Source organism: Bufo bufo, chromosome 1 (assembly GCF_905171765.1).
Source record: "Bufo bufo chromosome 1, aBufBuf1.1, whole genome shotgun sequence".
In the NCBI taxonomy this organism is placed as follows: domain Eukaryota; kingdom Metazoa; phylum Chordata; class Amphibia; order Anura; family Bufonidae; genus Bufo; species Bufo bufo.
The window spans coordinates 684,128,811-684,149,218 of NC_053389.1; the positions used below are offsets into that span (position 1 = coordinate 684,128,811).

A 20,408-nucleotide genomic window follows, 5' to 3' on the forward strand; every position below is an offset into this window, starting at 1 on the left:
CTTTTGGAACCCGCACTGCACTGTGACCTAATGACACGCAGTGTGAAATCTGCGCAAAAAATATCAAAATCCGCACAGCAGGTAAATTTCCTCATGGAACAAAAAAGCAAAGTGTACATGAGATTTGTTTACTCATGCACTTTTTTAGTTCTGTATTAGGGAGCATTCACACGACCGTGTTTTTCTGCCGCGTCCGTTCCGCAATTTTTGCGGACAATGCACGGACCCATTTATTTCTATGGGTCCGCAAAAATTGCGGAATGCCTTTCATTGTCATCCGTGTGCTGTCCGTTCCGTGTGTCCGTTCCTTTTATTTTAGAACATGTCCTATACTTGGCCGCAAATTGCGGTCCGTGGCCCCATAGAAAGTCAATGGGTCCGTAAAAAACGTATAGCACACAGAAATGCGTCCATATGTCATCCGTTTTTTGTGGACCCCTGGACTGAAAACATTCTAGGAAACCCCATTTCAGTTTTTTGTGGACCGTAAAAAACGGATGACACACGGAAGCACCATGTCCGTATTATACGGACTTACGGAACGGAAACGGAAAGATAACTGAAGACATACGGAACACACGGATCCGTGATTTGCGGACCGCAAAACCAACACGGTTGTGTGAATGCTCCCTTACACTGCTGTTTTTCCACTCAAGAATCCGCTTGTAATCCGCAATGTGTACAGGTACGCTTAGAGGAGCTGTAAACTATGCCTAATATATGGTTTGCACCTTTTTCGGCCCAAAATATTGGGCCAAAGTGTCTAACTAGTGAGTGTGATAAATTAGTGCATTTTTTACGTTTCTGGTCTAGTTTTAACCTGGCTAACTTTAGGGCAGTATTAATAAATCTGCATTAATGTGTTCAGCTTTAAAGGGTATCTGTCACCTGGTTTAAGCATATTCAGCTCCCATTGGCATGTACAATAAACTAACTTATTTCCTGCAGTGGTCTTTTTACTTCTCTTCATGGTTTCATTTTGATTAAAAAAGCGCTATTTGTGATATGCAAATGAACCTCATTGGTGCCCAGAGGGGCGTTATTCTTCATCTCTTGCGCCCAGTAACGCCCCCCTGCAGTGCCCAGCCCGCCATTAATTTTGAGCCGAGCCCAGTGACACTTTTGAAGCTGTTGCCCTTAGGAGCTATTTGATCGCACAGGCGCAGGCAGACGGCGGAGATTTCCGACGGCCGAAAGAAAAAAGCCAGGGGTGTAGCTTGAATGTATTAGTTGACGTAGCGGAGGGGGCAGCGCTGTTCACCTCGGCTGTGGGACGATATTTCATAATGGGTAGGCGTGCTTGGGCTCAAAATTAAGGCAGGATGGGCACTGCAGGGGGGCGTTACTGGGCTCAAGAGATGAAGAATAACGCCCCTCTGGGCACCTTGGAGGTTCATTTACATATCACAAATGAAACCATGAAGAGAAGAAAGAAGACCACTGCAGGAGATAAGGTAGTTTATTGCACACGGCAATGGTGACAGCTGAATATGCTCAAACCAGGTGACAGATTCCCTTTAAGGTCTTCACCTACAAAAAGATATTGGTGAGACAAAGTGGTTTCAAAGACAGGAAATAAAATGGTACAAAGTGAGAATCCTAAAACGATATCAGAATGACTTACAACCTTGGGGATAGAGGGGAATGGTGAATGTGATGGAAACCTTTTTTAAGGGAATTGTTCAGCAGGAAATATCCTGATGTGAGGACTCGGTTTAATAGCTGCTTGATGCTGAATGTAAGGATGTAATCATTTAACGCCATCAGCACAAATTTACATGGGAAACACTTATTTCTGATAACTGTCTTGTGTAAATGTGCTGCAGATCACCTAACATATGAGCAAACGCTCATGATCAGGTCAGATATGCTGCACTTAAAATCATTGTCAGCAGCATAACCGATACAGTATGCTGCTGACAACCACTGAAAACTGAATGGGGACAAATGATTGTAGTATCGATTGTTCATCCCCGATCAGAGTGGATGAGGTATTGAACAAAAGGACAGTGATTGAGTATGAATGGTAACACTACCACCACCAAAGGCTCACCAGTAGCCGATGCATAGCGCTCTCCTTGACGTCTCCAACATTGTTGGTGGCCATCATTTCTGCTCAGCTTGAATCGACTTTTTAATAAGTGAACAGCACTGAGACCCACTGGTCCCTCGTCCAGCGAAGATGCTCTCTGGGCCATGCAAGACGATGGGTACCTTTGCAGGTGGTCTAGCACGCAGACCGCGCTGATGTAAAAGATTTTGAATAGTCTGACGTGACACTTGGGTGCATCTCACCTCCCTTAAATGTGTCTGGAGTTGTGTGGCATTCATCATTGGTTCTGCAGGGCATTGTTCACAATAAAGTGCTCATCAATGTGGGATGTGGCCAAAGGACGTCCACTTCTATGCCTTTCTGTGACACTTCCTGTCTCTCTGTATCTCTGTTGCAACCTGCTGATGACACTCTGAGACACTCTTTGCTCAGTGGCCACTTCAGTCTGAGAACATCCTTCTTCAAGCATTGCAATGGCGAGGTACTGTTGATCAATTGTTAGGTGCCGTCTTGGTCTCATGATATCAAAATGAACAGCATGATGAGGAGGACTGTTTAAATAGCAATTCTAATTGAACCAGGAAGTTTATTGGTTGATTCTTGGATCAAGCACCTGTTGTGAATTTTGCCATTAAGCTCCTTGCTAGAGAATAGCAAGTTGTGCAAAAAGCACTAACACATTGAACAGTTGGACATATGCATTCAAAAGTTTAGAGAAGGTTACATTAAGTTCACCAGTAAAGATTAGAGTGCATTTTAGGTTCATCTTGAAATTTTAACCCACAAGCCAAATATTCCTAACTTTTTTGGAGTAGTGTATATAGAAGCCTTGATGTGATTGAAATACTCATTCATGTGCTTTTTTTTTTTTTTTTTTACTGCAAAATGGGTCTTCAGATTGATTGTTAATGATTTTTCTAATTCATTTTGTGATCAGTCAATTAGATGCCCGGAAGTCCGCAGTTGCTGGTTTCCTGCTCTTGCTTAAGAACTTTAAAGTCCTGGGGAGCTTGTCCTCTTCTCAGTGTAGCCAAGCCATTGGCGTGAGCCAGGTAAGTTTCTATCTATTATTTCTCTTTTCTTTATGTGTAGGTTGGCATAAGTGTATATTCTGATCTATGGCGGCAGGTGCTGGTGGATGTCCATACTCGATACAATTCAGCTGCAAATGAAGCTTTTTGCTTGGAAATACTAGGATGTCTGAGAAGATGCTTGAGTCAGCAGGAAGACATTCGACGTATTCTTTATGAGGTACTTTTATTATCTGACACTATGTAGAAGGTCTTTTTTCTTTTCTTTTTTTAACAAGACCAAACATTTAGATCACATTTTCTTGCCTTTTTTTTAGGGGTTTTATGATGTTATTCGACGGAACTCACAACTAGCCAGACCTATCATACACACACTTGTGGCTCAGGTATGATGATATGGAGGAAGAAAGTGTTAACATTCTGTATGAGCAGGGTAATGGAGACCTTTATGTTGAGATATTTAGTGTGGGCAGATAATTACCTACAGAAGTATCCAGTACCTTGTATGCCGTAATATAGTCATTCTGCCGCCAGTTTTCTGAGGGGTAGTTAGAAGAAAAAACGTATTTACTCACATGATTTGACTTAGTATATTTGCTTTAGTTAAAGAAGTACTATGAACCAGAGCCTGACTTGTTGCCACCTTTGAAGCTGGAGAAGTGTATCACTGCCCAGAAGGAACAGATAATACTGCAGGAGCCATTGGTAAGTGACTGTTTCTGAGGCAGAGACACGCTAGTGAAAGCATTGATCTAGCAGGGTATTCCTAAAGTGGTATTCCTGTTAGCAGCATTTATCACCTGTCAGAAATCTTAGATCGGTGAGGCTTGACTGTTTCTATCAGTGCAAAAGACTTGGAATGGAGCATCAGGATGCATGCTTGACTTCCACTCCAGTTAAACTCCTCACAGCCATGATCTTGCTGCTGGGAGGAATTTCCCCTTTTTCTCCCCAGTTTCGGTTCTGCGTGGCTGGATCCCCACCGATCTTGCACTCAGTGATCAATGTTTCTTACCCGAATACCCCTCTAATAGAGGCAGAAAATATTATTTTTAGATTTTATTTAGTCCAGTTAGAAGTGTGGGGTAGTCCTGACCTAATTACTCTTGGCCTAATACTTTGCTTTAACTGTATATAAAATTACTAGTAATTTTATTACTAGCAATAATTGCTGTACCGGACAGTAGATCTTTCAGCCACAGATGTTGCTGTTCCTGCTGCTGATTCCCAGCTTCTTAGTATTGTTGGTTCTGTACCCACCTCTACTGCTGTTGCTGCTGGTTCTTCTTCCATCTGAAGGTGACAGGCCTAAGTGGGGGAGTCTGATAATGCCACATTTTTTAAAGTCACAGATAATTCATGTACCCAGTTTATAGAACGTTGAGGATGGACGAACTTGCAATCTACTGGTCACCACTCAGGAGTCGGACAGTAGATTATGTTGGACTATTTGGCCATCCCTGGGATAATCCAATTGTGCTAGTTACATGCTTACTCTTTGCTTTTACTGTGTTGTAACTGTGTATTTAAAGGTACTTTAATAACAAATGGATCTTTATCGATATTCTGGGGTTTAGGCACACTTGCTGAGCAGTATTCACTGTTGCCTTAACTGGTATAAACAAAGGAGCAGTTTACTGCAGGAAGGAGAAGCAGATGATGATGAGGAAAATATGGCGTGTCAGCAAGAAATTGATGAGATACTGGGATCCATAACCAGGAGAATGACCAAATGCGATCTGGAGGAGTTCGAACTGGTAAGTTTTATTATGAAATGGGAAAAATACTTGGAAGTCCTTAACTTACTTTTACTTTACTTACTTTTAATTCCTTAAAGAGGACCTGTCACCACTCCTGACAAGTCTGTTTTAATAGCTACATGCATTCTCCATGTAATAATAATTTTGGAGCATTTCTTTATTATTTCTACTAGAAGTTATGACTGAATTGCTATCAGCCTTCAGTAAGGGTACAGAGGGGAGGTAACCAGTTGGGGAGGGGGGTGTCCCTGCACAGTCTCACTCTATCCCATCAGTTCTGCCATTTTCAGACTGTGCACGTACCCCCCCAACTGGTTACCTCCCCTCTGTACCCTTACTGAAGTCTAACAGCAATTCATTTATAACTTCTAGTAGAAATAATACAGGAATGACACAAGATAGAGCCATAAGAATAGATGTTCCGGAATTGTTATTACATGGGGAATGCATGTAGCTATTAAAACAGACATGTCTGTAGAGGTGAAAAGTCCTTTTTAACCTGTCAGCTCCATTATACTTTTCTTACTGCGGGCAGCATAATGTAGGGACAGACCCTTCTGACTTAGACCGCTGTCTAGAGTAATGACCTGCTAAATCCCACGGTGCGCCTCCTGTGAAGCAAACTGCCAGCCTACCCCACCACAGTAATTGGCAGTTTTGTTTCCTGTCGTGCATAGAAGAGAAAATGTCAGAGAGATGTGTCCAATGGCGCACAATGCCCTCGCCCATCTCTAGCTCTCTCTTGCTGCACTTGTGCGCTCCATGGGCTTTAGCAGGTCAGTATTCTAAAACTACTAAATCCCATCACAGGAGTGACAGAGCTCTGAAGTCAGCGAGTCTGTTTGAGGGCCTCAGTGACGGCAGCCTTCTATAAGGGAGGGACTGGGCTTTTTAGTTCCTACTATTCATTCCACTACCATTCCCATTCACTCCTGCCTTAATTCTCAAGTCTTTTTGGCTGGCCACTATGTCTCAGAACTTTTTTAGTAAGTCCCCTTCTACAAGTTAAATCATGTTAACCATGCAGTCTTCCTTCCCAACTAGGACAAGTCAGCCGACTTCTCTTTGTCATCTGGAGTTGGGATGAAAAATTATAACTACGCCGTTCTGGTTATGGGAGTTTGTGAGGTGCTAATAGAGTACAACTTTTCCACCGCAGACTTCAGGTAAGATGTAGATCTGTTGTCAACAAAACTTTGATGTGCCATTTTTTCCCTGCTTAGGGAACCTCTTCCTCTGAAACATGGTGATTAATGTTGAGCGAAGCAAAGCATTCAAAGCGGAATTTGGTCCGAAGTTTAGGAAAACTTTGATTCGCAACGAATCATAATTTCCTTGCACTTCGTCAGTTTTTCTTAAAATGACGGCTGCACGTGTTACAAAGTGAAAGTAAGAAGCCTGGGAACGCGTATAATTCTATGCAGCCAGCCAATCCGCAGATAGCCATCCCCTGTGATGTCACAGCCATATAAAACCCTCATCCTGCGCGGTCTCCGCCATTGTCCTGTGAGCTGAGCATAGGGAGACGAGGCAATTGCTCACGCACTAGGGACAGTGTTGCTGAAAATGATTAATAGAAGAATATTGGAGAGGGAGAGTGCAGGGAGACTTATTCTGCATCAGTTTTATTTATTCCTACATTTACTTATTCCTACATCAGCTGTAAATGTAATTCAATATCAATAAGATGGAAGCATTTATTATCCCACTGCCAGCGTGCCAACCAATACCATCCAGTCTGCACACCTTACGGGGGTCAGGTATTAATGATAACCATCCTCATCTTTTGCTGGTTTTACTTCTTCCAAATCATCCTTCAAAGTCTTCATGTCCTAGAAAAGTCAGCAAGATACAGATAGAGGAGGAACTGGATGTTCCTGATTACATATTCTCATCGTTATTAGATGATGTGGAAAAGGAGGAAAAGCAGATGGCAGAAGAAGGGCTCCCACCTGAAGGGCTGAAGAGGGCTGGAGTTGGAGAAGTGGGTTTGCCAGAGCTGATTATTATTCTGTTTACTGTCAAATAATCTGCAGGAGATTGCAGGCCAGAACAGCAATAATTTGTATATTGTGCCCCCACCTAACCAGCCAAGCCTCATACCAGCAACAGCCCCTGTTTAAAGGTGCATGAAAGGTGCCGCATGGCCAATAACAATGAAAAAAGACTATACTGTGCTGGCTAATTGGCCGTGATGTTGTTTTTTTTTTAAAATCAGATAATTTTTATTAAAATTTTCTGTAAATTGCAAGAATACAGAGAAAGAAAATAGTCTGCACAATATACATGCAACAACCAATAAAGGTATTACCAAAGCATTACATGATCAGTCATAAAATTAAAGAGGACCTTTCACCGATCCTGACATTGTGAACTAAGTATCATGACATATACAGCGGCGCCCAGGGATCTCACTGCACTTACTATTATCCCTGGGCGCCGCTCCGTTCTCCTGCTATGCCCTCCGGTATGTTCGGGGACTTGGTTATAGTAGGCGGAGTCTGCCCTTGTTCTGCTGGGCGTCTCCTTCTCCTAGGCTGTAGCGCTGGCCAATCGCAGCGCAGAGCTCACAGCCTGGGAGAAAAAAACCTCCCAGGCTGTGAGCTCTGCGCTGCGATTGGCCAGCGCTACAGCCTGGGAGAAGTAGACGCCCAGGAGAAAAAGGGCAGACTCCGCCTACTATAACCAAGTCCCCTAAGTCTCCGCCTACTATAACCGGTGAAAGGTCCTCTTTAATTCCATGAATACAATATGTAGCATCCAGCATAGTAGAAGACGTACATGAGATCACGTAATATTGTTACACAATATCCATTGTACAAACCAAGTTTCCCACCCCTTTCGGTTTATAAACAAAAGACCGTCCCTCCCTACCCAACTAATTTCTTAACTTATCAAAGGACTTAAAAACATCAGCACTCTGTAGCTGACATAAGTACCTCACTCCTTTGCGCTCCCAGGGTGAGAAGCCATTTAAATGGAATAATTCAGCCAGATGCAGATTTTTCCATATAGGGGAAAACTGCGTAAACCCTTCTATTGATGGCAGCGCCCGACATTTGGCCATGCTGTTCTTCACCGTAACATGACAGCTCCGTGAGGCCTGGGTATACCTGATTTATAGCATTTCATGACAAATTAATTCTTAACGAATCTAATTTCTTGGCTAACTTCTGTGAAGTTGCCAAATTAAATTTTTGAAAACTTTGCTTATCTCTAGTGGTGGTCTTTCGGGAAAAAAAAAATCTGAAATACAAGCCTGGAACAGGGAGATAAAATATATTGGGTTGTGACGGCTCACCTCGTTGTTATATATGGGGCGGGTGCTCCAACCGGTATAGACACACCCCGTCTATAAAGTAGAAAATTGATATAAAATGTAGATTGGTTGTGCACACCTCATATGAAAGTGTGTGTGTGTGTGTGTGTGTACATATATATATATATATATATATATATATACACATACACACACACACAGAGGCTTCCTTGTGTATAGTATTCAATATTTATTATACATATCTATTCAAATCTATTCAAATACTGTGTATGATCGCTGATATTCAAGATATTTTTCAATGGAGGTCTTGATATATGGTGATTGTAGTGGAATATGGGCTTTGGTGTGATACAGTCCCTGGGATAGTAATCTCTAATAAAACAAATATTGTGCCAGCAAACTAATAATAAATTATTTATAAATAGATATAAGTGAGTAAATAAGTGAATTGATCTGTTGCAGTAACGCCACAATATAGTAAGTGCAAGGATATGTGAACCCGCAAAGGAAGATAGTTAAAAGGCCATCCACAGTGGGACCTCCTGAATTTGGTGTGTAGGAAAAAATATAAAAATTATTACAAGTGCAAAAATCTAACTGCAATGGGGTGAAAACCACTAAGCAAAACACGTTGCGTTATAATTCAGCGGGTCAACGATAGTCCTGCTGTATTGTAAGGGACAATTGTGTTTTGTCCAACAGTATTGGAAATTATATTTCTTCCAGCGATATTATGACCACAATATTTGGGAACCAGAATAATACATAAAAAATATAAAAAAATATAGGAGAATATATAAATATATAGTATAAAAATATATAAAACCGCAATATGTTATATTTCATCCAGCAGATCAGCGATAGTCCCACTGCACTATAATGAACAATCATATTTTGTCCAGCAATATTATAACAGCAATGTATAAAAGTTGTAGTTCCTCCTGCAGGATAGCGATATTAGAACCGCACTGTGGTATATAGGGATTATGTTTTACCCAGCAGATTTATTCAACTTTGATACAGTCTCAATGTCTCTTGAGGTTGAATACTCCCAAGTATATTACTATATATCGTTTCTCCAAATAGATATACAATGTATCAATATGTCAGATCTCTCCAGTTGTAATGTCATATAAATGCAGGTTCCGTCATGCAGTTTTGTGATTTCAGTCTGCCGACCGACTTACTGTCTATATTTGTTCACTTAAAATAGCTGAGTATTATATCTGTTACTCACAGTTGGTTGTCTCCGGATTTAGATCCTGGTATAAGCAACCTGATAATATATTATAAGATATTATCAGGTTGCTTATACCAGGATCTAAATCCGGAGACAACCAACTGTGAGTAACAGATATAATACTCAGCTATTTTAAGTGAACAGTAAGTCGGTCAGCAGACTGAAATCACAAAACTGCATGACGGAACCTGTATTTATATGACATTACCAGGGCCGTCTTTAATATTGATTGGACCCTGGGCAAAAATTTACTTGGGCCCCCTGGATCCCGCCTTCCCACACCTTAGCAGGCAATCACGCCCTCCACCACAACACACACACAAAAAATCCACACATCTGGTAGAGTACAGTGAATGACTGTAAATACTTCCAGTTCTGAAGACTCCAGCGGCTCAGGATCAGTACTCTGGGAAGCTGGGCTCAGGCTGGAAGTGGGCACCGCTCTGCAGGAAGGAGACCAGGGCTCGGCTCACCCTAGTGTTACAGTGCACCCCAGCACCCCACAGTATGCAGTATAGCACCCTATAGTATACAGCACCACACAGTATGCAGTATAGTACCCCACACTATACAGTACCCCACAGTATATAGTAGAGCAGTATAGCAGCCCACAGTATACAGCACCCCACCGTATACAACACCTCACAGTATACAGTAGAGCAGTATAGCACCTCACCGTATACAGCACCCCAAACTATGCACGATACAGCACCCCACACTATACAGCCCCCCACACTATACAGTACAGCAGTATAGCACTCCACAATATACAGCACCCACAGTATACAGCCCCCCACAGTATACAGCACAGCAGTATAGCACTCCACAATATACAGCACCCACAGTATGCAGTATACAGCCCCCCCCCCACTATACAGTAGTATAGCACTCCACAATATACAGCACCCACAGTATACAGTATACAGCACCCCACACTATACAGCACCCCACACTATACAGTACAGCAGTATAGCACTCCACAATATACAGCACCCACAGTATAAAGCCCCCCACAGTATACAGTACAGCAGTATAGCACTCCACAATACACAGCACCCACAGTATACAGCCCCCCACAGTATACAGCCCCCCACACTATACAGCCCCCCACACTATACAGCACCCCACTATACAGAAGTTTACAGTATATTAGCATAACAGCCCCTGTCACCTTTTTCTGATGTAATCTTCAGAAAAAAAGCTTCACAGTTAAGGCAAACTTCTACAGCAACACTCCTGGTAGGACCTTGATTACCTCATAGCCATGTGACCAGTAATATTTCTAGGTTACTGGTCACATGGTAATGATGTCATCTAAGGTCCTAGAGCAGGCATGCTCAACCTGCGGCCCTCCAACTATTGTAAAACTACAACTCCCACAATGCCCTGCTGAGGGTTGATAGCTGTAGGCTGTTCGGGCATGCTGGGAGTTGTAGTTTTGCAACAGCTGGAGGGCCGCAGGTTGAGCATGCCTGTCCTAGAGAATCACAGCTCTCACAGTACGCTGCCTGGAGTGCCGGCAGGCATGGCATGGCAGCACCCCCTGTGTGGCTGACAGCCTGACACCCCTGGCAGTGGCTAGCAGGGCTCAAGAGGCAGCTGCCTTGGGCCCCCCAGGAGCAACTAGGCCCGGGGCAGCTGCCCCTTGTTAAAGACGGCCCTGGACATTACAACTGGAGAGATCTGACATATTGATACATTGTATATCTATTTGGAGAAACGATATATAGTAATATACTTGGGAGTATTCAACCTCAAGAGACATTGAGACTGTATCAAAGTTGAATAAATCTGCTGGGTAAAACATAATCCCTATATACCACAGTGCGGTTCTAATATCGCTATCCTGCAGGAGGAACTACAACTTTCTCGCCCATATTCCTTGGGGGACACAGGAAACCATGGGTATAGCTCTGCTCCCTAGGAGGCGTGACACTAAGTGAAAGCTGTAAGCCCCTCCTCCATCAGCTATACCCTTCAGCCTGGAGAGAGAGACTGCCAGTTTTTGCTTAGTGTCCAAGGAGGCAAGACACTCCCTGCTTAGGCAGTGTTGCTTTCCGAAATTTTTTTTATTTTTTGCGTTATTTGTTGTTTTTAATTCGTTTTTTTTCTAAGGGACAACAGAGGCGCACTAGACCCCTCTGTTTCTCCCGGGGTTGAGTTGCGCCAGTGCCGGTAATGCCGCACTGCCGCCTCCCCCACAGAAGACAAGGTGGACCAGGGCAGCCTCGCTCCCCTGCGTCCCGCCAGCTCAAGGGTCGCCCGCACGCCAAGTCCCTCCCCCGGCTTCCTGCCACTGCGGTGCCAGTAGCTGAAGGGGCGACCCTGCTGGATGGATTGAGGGTGAAGACAGCGGATGGTGAGAGTGGCTGCTCCAGCCTCCCCTTCCCTCCCTCCCACCGCTGCTACGTCTACGCTTGAAGGCAAGCGTTTTTTCCATCATCCCCCACATGGGCATAACTGGACCGGCAACTTTACCGGGCATCATTTGGGGGGGGACTTCGGTCTTCTCTAGCGGCAGGGCATCAGGGGGACGGCTGTGGGCAGGAGGCCGTCTGCCACATCCAGGCGCGGCGGGGGCCGCTTACTTGGCGCGAACGGCGCCATTTTATCTTGGCCGGCACTTCATCTTCCTCGGGGGTTAAATCATTTTGCCGCGCGCGCGCGCGGCTCTGCCTTCTCCTTCAGCGCGGCCGGGGGGGGGGGCGGAGCTTACTACATGCGCTCCGCTACTTCCTGTTTCGTCGGGCTCCACATCTCTAGTGCTGCGTGGAATCCTCTCTGCCGTCCGATCCTGAAGCTCTTCATCTCCGTGCCTGCTGCCACTCCTCCACAGCCTCCTTCAGTCTGCTGCCCTTGCTGCTGCCGCTTGCACTGTCCGCGGGTCTGGTAGGACTGTTAACCCCCTCCGTGCCACCAGTACTGCTGCTTGGGTGTAATCCCCGTTCCGTTTTTCCCTGGGGTCTCCCACTTTAAGTGCAACATTTTTTTTCCACCATGTCAGACCCTTCTGCAGCCGCCAAGCCTTGGTACCATGCCTGTACCGCTTGTAGGGAACCCTTTCCCCGGGGGCAGTCTGATCCGCACTGTCCTGCATGCCGAGCTCCACCGCAGCCTCAGTCGCCCGCTGTGTCGCTCCCTGTTTCCTCTGACCCGCCTGACTGGGCTAGATCCCTGTCCCAGGCCGTGGAAAGCCTCACCCATGTCGTGGGCCGCCTAATAGACAGGCCGCCTACCCCGCAGGACGCCACTCTTACTGTCGCGCCCTCCGGGTCCACCGCTTCCGCCGCTGCGGCGGGTTCACCCTCTCTTAGTGACCCTTCCCGAGCTAGGCACTCTCAGAAGCGTTTTAGAGTAGAGCGAGCCTCCTCCTCGGATGCCTCCCTCTCCCCGCCACGCGTGCGCACTCAGACGGGCCTCTCCTCTCCAAAGGATTCGCCCTCTGAAGGTGAATTGGCGGCTTCGGATTTGGAAATGGACTCGGCCCTGCCGTCCAAGCTAGCCTCAGCGATGGGTCAACTCATCTCTGATATTCGTGACACCTTTAAGGTGCAAGATGACCCCCCTAGCTCTGACGCAGCTAGCGTCTCCTTTATCAGACCCAGGCAGGCCTCAAAAGTCTTTCCAATCCACTCTGATTTCTCCTCCGTGGTGTCTAAGGCTTGGGCTCGCCCGGACGCCCGTTTTGTCAACCCCAAGAAGCTGGATATTTGCTATCCTTTTCCAGCCGATGTCGTGGCCACCTGGTCGTCCCCACCCAAGGTGGACCCCCCTGTGGCCCGTCTGTCAAAGAACACGGCCATCCCTGTTCCCGACGGGTCCTCTCTTCAGTCAGCGGAGGACCGTCGCATGGAGACCCTTTCCAAGGGCATTTTTGCTGCCTCCGGTTCTGCCCTCAGACCGGTTTTTGCCTCTGCCTGGGCAGGTAAAGCAATCTCTGCTTGGGGTGTGCAGCTGGAACAGGAGTTGGACTCGGACGTCCCCATCCAGGACCTACGTTCCTTGGCCCAGCTTATTATTCGGGCCGGGAATTTTGTTTGTGAGGCCTCCCTTGATGCCGGAGCCCTTATAGCACGCTCCTCCGCCCTGGCAGTTTCCGTCAGGAGGGAACTCTGGCTGAAGGTTTGGAAAGCGGACTCTGCCTCCAAACGTTCCTTGGCGGGGCTACCTTTTGCGGGTTCCCGCCTTTTCGGGGTCCGCCTAGACGAGCTTATTTCGGAGGCCACGGGTGGTAAAAGCACTCATCTTCCTCAACCCCAAGCCAGGGGCGCCCCCCGCGGACGCCCTGGTGCGTCTCGTTTTCGGTCCTCCCGCAGGACCTCTGGGGCTCCCCCCGCAGCTGCCGCTTCGGCCCCTCCCCAGGATAAGCGTAGGAAGCCGTTTTTTCGGGCGCAGCCCTCCTGGCGCAGGCCGCAGGCTGCCCGCACACCCGCAGCAAAGCAGTCCTCTGCCTGAAGGTGCGCCCCCACCCACCCGGGTGGGGGGCCGGCTCCTCCTTTTCAGGGACGTCTGGATGGCTCACGTCTCCGACGCCTGGGCTCTCGAAATTGTGTCTTCCGGATACAAAATCGAATTCGCGTCCTTCCCTCCAGATCGGTTCTTTCGCTCCCGCCCGCCGCGGGACCCGAAAAGCGCGGCTGCGTTCTCCGCGGCTGTTCAAGCCTTACTGGACAGGGGGGTGATTACCCCCGTTCCTCTAGAGGAAAGGTTCCAAGAGTTCTATTCGAACCTCTTTGTAGTTCCCAAGAAGGGAGGTTCGGTGCGGCCCATTTTGGACCTCAAAAGGCTCAACCGTTTTCTCCTCCTTCGACGGTTTCGGATGGAGTCCCTCCGTTCCGCGGTGGCTTCCCTGGAGCGGGGAGATTTCATGTCTTCCATCGATATACAGGATGCCTACCTCCATGTTCCGGTAGCCCGGTGTCACCATCGCTTCCTCCGATTCGCCGTGGGGGACCTTCACTTCCAATTTGTCGCCCTTCCCTTTGGGCTGGCAACAGCCCCCCGGGTGTTCACCAAGGTCCTGGCCCCGGTTTTGGCCTTACTCCGCTCCAGGGGTGTTTTTCTGCTACCGTACTTGGACGATATCCTCATCAAAGCTCCGTCCCTTTCTCAAGCGGTTGCCAGCGTGGATCTCACTCTAGAGACCCTGGCGAGGTTCGGTTGGGTCATCAACTTCCCCAAGTCCTCCCTTCCCCCCTCCAGACAACTGGTCTTCCTGGGAATGCTTTTAGACACGGGAGCGGCGGAGGTACGTCTTCCCTCGGAAAAACGACTGACCCTCCGTCGGGCGATTCGGGGTCTCCTTCTCCACCATCGTCCGTCCTTCCGCTTCTGCATGCAGGTCTTGGGGCAGATGGTTGCCTGCTTCGAGGCGATCCCATTTGCGCAGTTTCACTCCCGCCCTCTCCAACGGGCGATCCTCTCCTCCTGGGACAAATCGCCGGAGTCTCTGGATCATCCCTTCCATCTATCGCCTCCGGTGCGGTCATCTCTCCGCTGGTGGTTACAGTCCCCTCTTCTGGGCAGGTCCTTTCTGCCGCTCAACTGGTTGGTGGTTACAACCGATGCCAGTCTCTTGGGCTGGGGAGGCGTGTTTCCTCCCCGATCCGTCCAGGGCATTTGGTCTCCATCGGAGTCCAAACTCTCGATCAATGTCCTGGAGCTGAGAGCGGCCCTTCTGTCTCTGCGACACTGGACTCATCTGCTGAAGGGTCATCCAGTTCGTGTGCAATCGGACAACGCCACGGCCGTGGCGTACATAAACCACCAGGGGGGCACTCGCAGCGCTGCAGCGATGCGGGAGGTCACCAGCATTCTCCGTTGGGCGGAAGCCCACGTCCCGGCTCTATCTGCAATTTTTATTCCAGGGGTGGACAATTGGGCGGCGGACTTCCTCAGTCGCACCACCGTCGACCCCGGCGAGTGGTCTCTTCACCCGGAGGTGTTCGAGGCCATTTGCCTTCGTTGGGGCATACCGGACGTGGACCTCATGGCCTCCAAGTTCAATCACAAGGTCCCCGCCTATCTGTCCAGGGCCAGGGATCCGGGAGCTTGCGGAGCCGACGCCCTCGTTCTTCCTTGGCGAGGCTTCGCGCGTCCATACATATTCCCTCCCATCCCACTCCTGCCCAAGGTCCTTCGGAAGATCGCGGCGGAAGGCGTCTCGGTGATTCTGGTCGCTCCGGACTGGCCCCGCCGGTCTTGGTATGCCGACCTTATGCTGCTCCTGGCAGACGCGCCCTGGCCGCTGCCCGCCAGGGAAGATCTTCTCTCTCAGGGACCGATCTTCCACCCGCGTTTAAGGTCCCTACGTTTGACGGCGTGGTTGTTGAGACCACCGTCCTGACTCGTAGGGGTTTTTCTGCGGACGTCGTCCGCACCATGATCCGCGCCCGTAAGCCGTCCTCTTCCAGGATCTATTATAGGACCTGGAGGACCTATTTGGGGTTCTGTGCCGATCTGGGGATTCCTCCGCTCCGCTTTAATCTCCCCACCGTTTTGTCCTTCCTGCAGAGCGGACTTGCCCAAGGTCTGGGTCTTAGTTCTTTGAAGGGTCAGGTGTCTGCGATGTCCATTTTGTTTCAGCGCCCACTGGCCCCCCTTGGTCCTGTCAAGACCTTCCTTCAGGGCGTGGCTCACGCGGTTCCCCCTTACCGCCCTCCGGTACCGCCCTGGGACCTGAACCTGGTTCTCTCAGCGCTCCAGGCTTCTCCTTTCGAGCCTCTGCGGACGGTTTCCTTGCGACTTCTGTCCTGCAAGGTTATTTTCCTTGTAGCCGTCACCTCTCTTCGGAGGGTGTCCGAATTGGCTGCACTCTCCTGTCTGGAACCTTTCCTAGTGTTCCACCAGGACAAGGTGGTTCTTCGTCCGGTCCCTTCCTTCCTTCCTAAGGTGGTCTCCGCCTTTCATCTGAACGAGGACATCGTTCTCCCCTCTTTGTGTCCTTCCCCTTCCCACCCTCGGGAGAGGAAGCTTCATCGCCTGGACGTTGTCAGGGCGCTCAAGGTTTACCTGGAGGTAACCAGCTCTTTCAGGCGTACTGACTCGCTCTTTGTGGTTCCGGAGGGGTCGCACAGAGGGATGGCGGCGTCCAAGTTGCTATCGCCCGTTTTGTCAAGAGGGCTGTTACTGAGGCTTATCTCGCCAAGGGCAAGGTTCCGCCCCTTGGTGTTACCGCTCACTCCACTAGAGCGGTCGGGGCTTCCTGGGCTCAGAGGAATCGGGCTTCTACGGAGCAGATTTGCAAGGCGGCCACTTGGTCCTCCTTGCACACCTTCACCAAGTTCTACAGGGTGCATACTCATGCGTCGGCTGACGCTGCTTTAGGCCGTCTGGTGTTGCAGGCGGCAGTTGATTGGTGCCTCTGGTGTTGGTCTAGTTTGTTCTGGTCCCTCCCTTCTGGGACTGCTCTGGAACGTCCCATGGTTTCCTGTGTCCCCCAAGGAATATGGGCGAGAAAAGGAGACTTTTGTATTACTTACCAGTAAAGTCTCTTTCTCGCTCTTCCTTGGGGGACACAGCACCCGCCCTTCATTTGGGTTTACAGTGGTGGTTCCGGCTTGGTTGCCCCGTTGGGGCTTGACAGTTCTTTTTTCCGGTTGGTGGTTATCTTTCACTACTTGGACACGCAACTGGCAGTCTCTCTCTCCAGGCTGAAGGGTATAGCTGATGGAGGAGGGGCTTACAGCTTTCACTTAGTGTCACGCCTCCTAGGGAGCAGAGCTATACCCATGGTTTCCTGTGTCCCCCAAGGAAGAGCGAGAAAGAGACTTTACTGGTAAGTAATACAAAAGTCTCCTTTTTATACTTTGCTGTTATAATATTGCTGGATGGAATACAATTTCGATTTTTGCTGGACAAAATACGATTGTTCATTATAGTGCAGTGGGACCATCGCTGATCTGCTGGATGAAATATAACCTATTGCGGTTTTATATATTTTTTTATACTATATATTTATATATTCTCCTATATTTTTTATATTTTTTTTATGTATTATTGTGGTTCCCAAATATTGTGGTCATAATATCGCTGGAAGAAATATAATTTCCAATACTGTTGGACAAAACACAATTGTCCCTTACAATACAGCGGGACTATCGCTGACCCGCTGAATTATAACGCAACGTGTTTTGCTTATTGTGGTTTTCACGCCATTGCGGTTAGATTTTTGCACTTGTAATAATTTTTATATTTTTTCCTACACACCAAATTCAGGAGGTCCCACTGTGGATGGCCTTTTAACTATCTTCCTTTGCAGGTTCACATATCCTTGCACTTATTATATTGTGGCGTTACTGCAACAGATCAATTCACTTATTTACTCACTTATATCTATTTATAAATAATTTATTATTAGTTTGCTGGCACAATATTTGTTTTATTAGAGATTACTATCCCAGGGACTGTATCACACCAAAGCCCATATTCCACTACGATCACCATATATCAAGACCTCCATTGAAAAATATCTTGAATATCAGCGATCATACACAGTATTTGAATAGATTGTTTTATATGTATAATAAACATTGGAACAGGGAGATGTCTACCGAGCAGGCTTCTGCTTGTATGCGTATAGGGAAGAGACCTGTCAATCAATCTGAGACAGATGAGGAGAGCTGGAAGGAAGCCAATTTTCTCAGTACCTTGTTTTAAAACCGTTTTCTTTGAAACACTGCAGCATTTCAGAGTGAAACATAGTTCTTTGTAATGCAGGAGGCTGTCGATATTTCATGCAGTCCATGAATAATATTCCTATTATTATTTACTCATTCTATTGGATGGGGTCTCTGCATTCAGATGCCCACTGGTCAAAACTTTTGATATGTCCCTATATGTTGCTATGCTTTGTTACTGGTGAGTCTGGATTCCTAAATAAATGATCTCTGTTGCATCTGAACCTACGAGTGCTGTCCCTTATTTTGGACTTGTGGATATATGTTTGGGGGATCCGTGACAGTGGACACCAAGGGAATCTGCACCAATCTCCATCGATTTGAATGCGCTGCTATCAGTGGTTTTCTCAGAATACAATATTGATGACCTCTCCTCAGGAAGGGCCACAGCACTCTGATTATTGCTCCAGCCTCCTTACAACATACCAAGCACTGCGCAGTACATTGTATAGCGGCTGTGCTTGTTGTTGCAGCCCAGGCCCATTCACTAAACTCTCCTCTCTCATCTGTCTACCTGCTACTCCGATGCCTCCTCCCAGTGCCAGTCATTGCACTGATATACACTGCTCAAAAAAATAAAGGGAACACTTAAACAACACAATGTAACTCCAAGTCAATCACACTTCTGTGAAATCAAACTGTCCACTTAGGAAGCAACACTGAGTGACAATCAATTTCACATGCTGTTGTGCAAATGGGATAGACAACAGGTTTAAATTATAGGCAATTAGCAAGACACCCCCAATAAAGAAGTGGTTCTGCAGGTGGTAACCACAGACCACTTCTCAGTTCCTATGCTTCCTGGCTGATGTTTTGATCACTTTTGAATGCTGGCGGTGCTTTCACTCTAGTGGTAGCATGAGACGGAGTCTACAACCCACACAAGTGGCTCAGGTAGTGCAGCTTATCCAGGATGGCACATCAATGCGAGCTGTGGCAAGAAGGTTTGCTGTGTCTGTCAGCGTAGTGTCCAGAGCATGGAGGCGCTACCAGGAGACAGGTCAGTACATCAGGAGACGTGGAGGAGGCCGTAGGAGGGCAACAACCCAGCAGCAGGACCGCTACCTCCACCTTTGTGCAAGGAGGAACAGGAGGAGCACTGCCAGAGCCCTGCAAAATGACCTCCAGCAGGCCACAAATGTGCATGTGTCTGCTCTAACGGTCAGAAACAGACTCCATGAGGGTGATATGAGGGCCTGACGTCCACAGGTGGGGGTTGTGCTTACAGCCCAACACCGTGCAGGACGTTTGGCATTTGCCAGAGAACACCAAGATTGGCAAATTCGCCACTGGCGCCCTGTGCTCTTCACAGATGAAAGCAGGTTCACACTGAGCACATGTGACAGATGTGACAGAGTCTGGAGACGCCGTGGATTATGTTCTGCTGCCTGCAACATCCTCCAGCATGACCGGTTTGGCATTGGGTCAGTAATGGTGTGGGGTGGCATTTCTTTGGAGGGCCGCACAGCCCTCCATGTGCTCGCCAGAGGTAGCCTGACTGCCATTAGGTACCCAGATGAGATCCTCAGACCCCTTGTGAGACCATATGCTGGTGCGGTTGGCCCTGGGTTCCTCCTAATGCAAGACAATGCTAGACCTCATGTGGCTGGAGTGTGTCAGCAGTTCCTGCAAGACGAAGGCATTGATGCTATGGACTGGCCCGCCCGTTCCCCAGACCTGAATCCAATTGAGCACATCTGGGACATCATGTCTCGCTCTATCCACCAACGTCACGTTGCACCACAGACTGTCCAGGAGTTGGCAGATGCTTTAGTCCAGGTCTGGGAGGAGATCCCTCAGGAGACCGTCCGCCACATCATCAGGAGCATGCACAGGCGTTGTAGGGAGGTCAAACAGGCACGCGGAGGCCACACACACTACTGAGCCTCATTTTGACTTGTTTTAAGGACATTACATCAAAGTTGGATCAGCCTGTAGTGTGTTTTTCCACTTTCATTTTGAGGGTGACTCTAAATCCAGACCTGCATGGGTTGAAAAATTTGATTTCTATTTTTTAATGTTTGTGTGATTTTGTTGTCAGCACATTCAACTATGTAAAGAACAAAGTATTTCAGAAGAATATTTAATTAACTCAGATCTAGGATGTGTTATTTTTGTGTTCCCTTTATTTTTTTGAGCAGTGTAGTATTCAATTTAAACTGCTCATTCTCACCCACAAATCTCTCCTCAGTGCTGCACCTCCCTATATACCTTCTCTCATTTCTGTCTACCATCTTACCCTTGCTCCATACCCTGCAAATGATTTACGACTAACATCTACCATAATCCAGACTTCTCACTCCCATCTCCAATATTTCTCCAGAGCTGCACCAGTTCTCTGGAATGCAATAAGTTTAGCAACAGGG

At 47.6% G+C, this 20,408-nt stretch overlaps 1 protein-coding gene across 1 annotated transcript in view; it reads left to right on the forward strand.

Moving 5' to 3' along the window:
• Positions 1-20,408, forward strand: part of FANCI (FA complementation group I) — a 111,587-nt gene that overhangs the window by 37,038 nt on the left and 54,141 nt on the right. The window contains exons 17-22 of the mRNA XM_040414155.1: positions 2,991-3,105; positions 3,182-3,304; positions 3,402-3,470; positions 3,688-3,789; positions 4,662-4,841; positions 5,889-6,010. Of these exons, the coding sequence (XP_040270089.1) occupies positions 2,991-3,105; positions 3,182-3,304; positions 3,402-3,470; positions 3,688-3,789; positions 4,662-4,841; positions 5,889-6,010 (711 nt within the window). The remainder of the gene's footprint in view (positions 1-2,990; positions 3,106-3,181; positions 3,305-3,401; positions 3,471-3,687; positions 3,790-4,661; positions 4,842-5,888; positions 6,011-20,408) is intronic.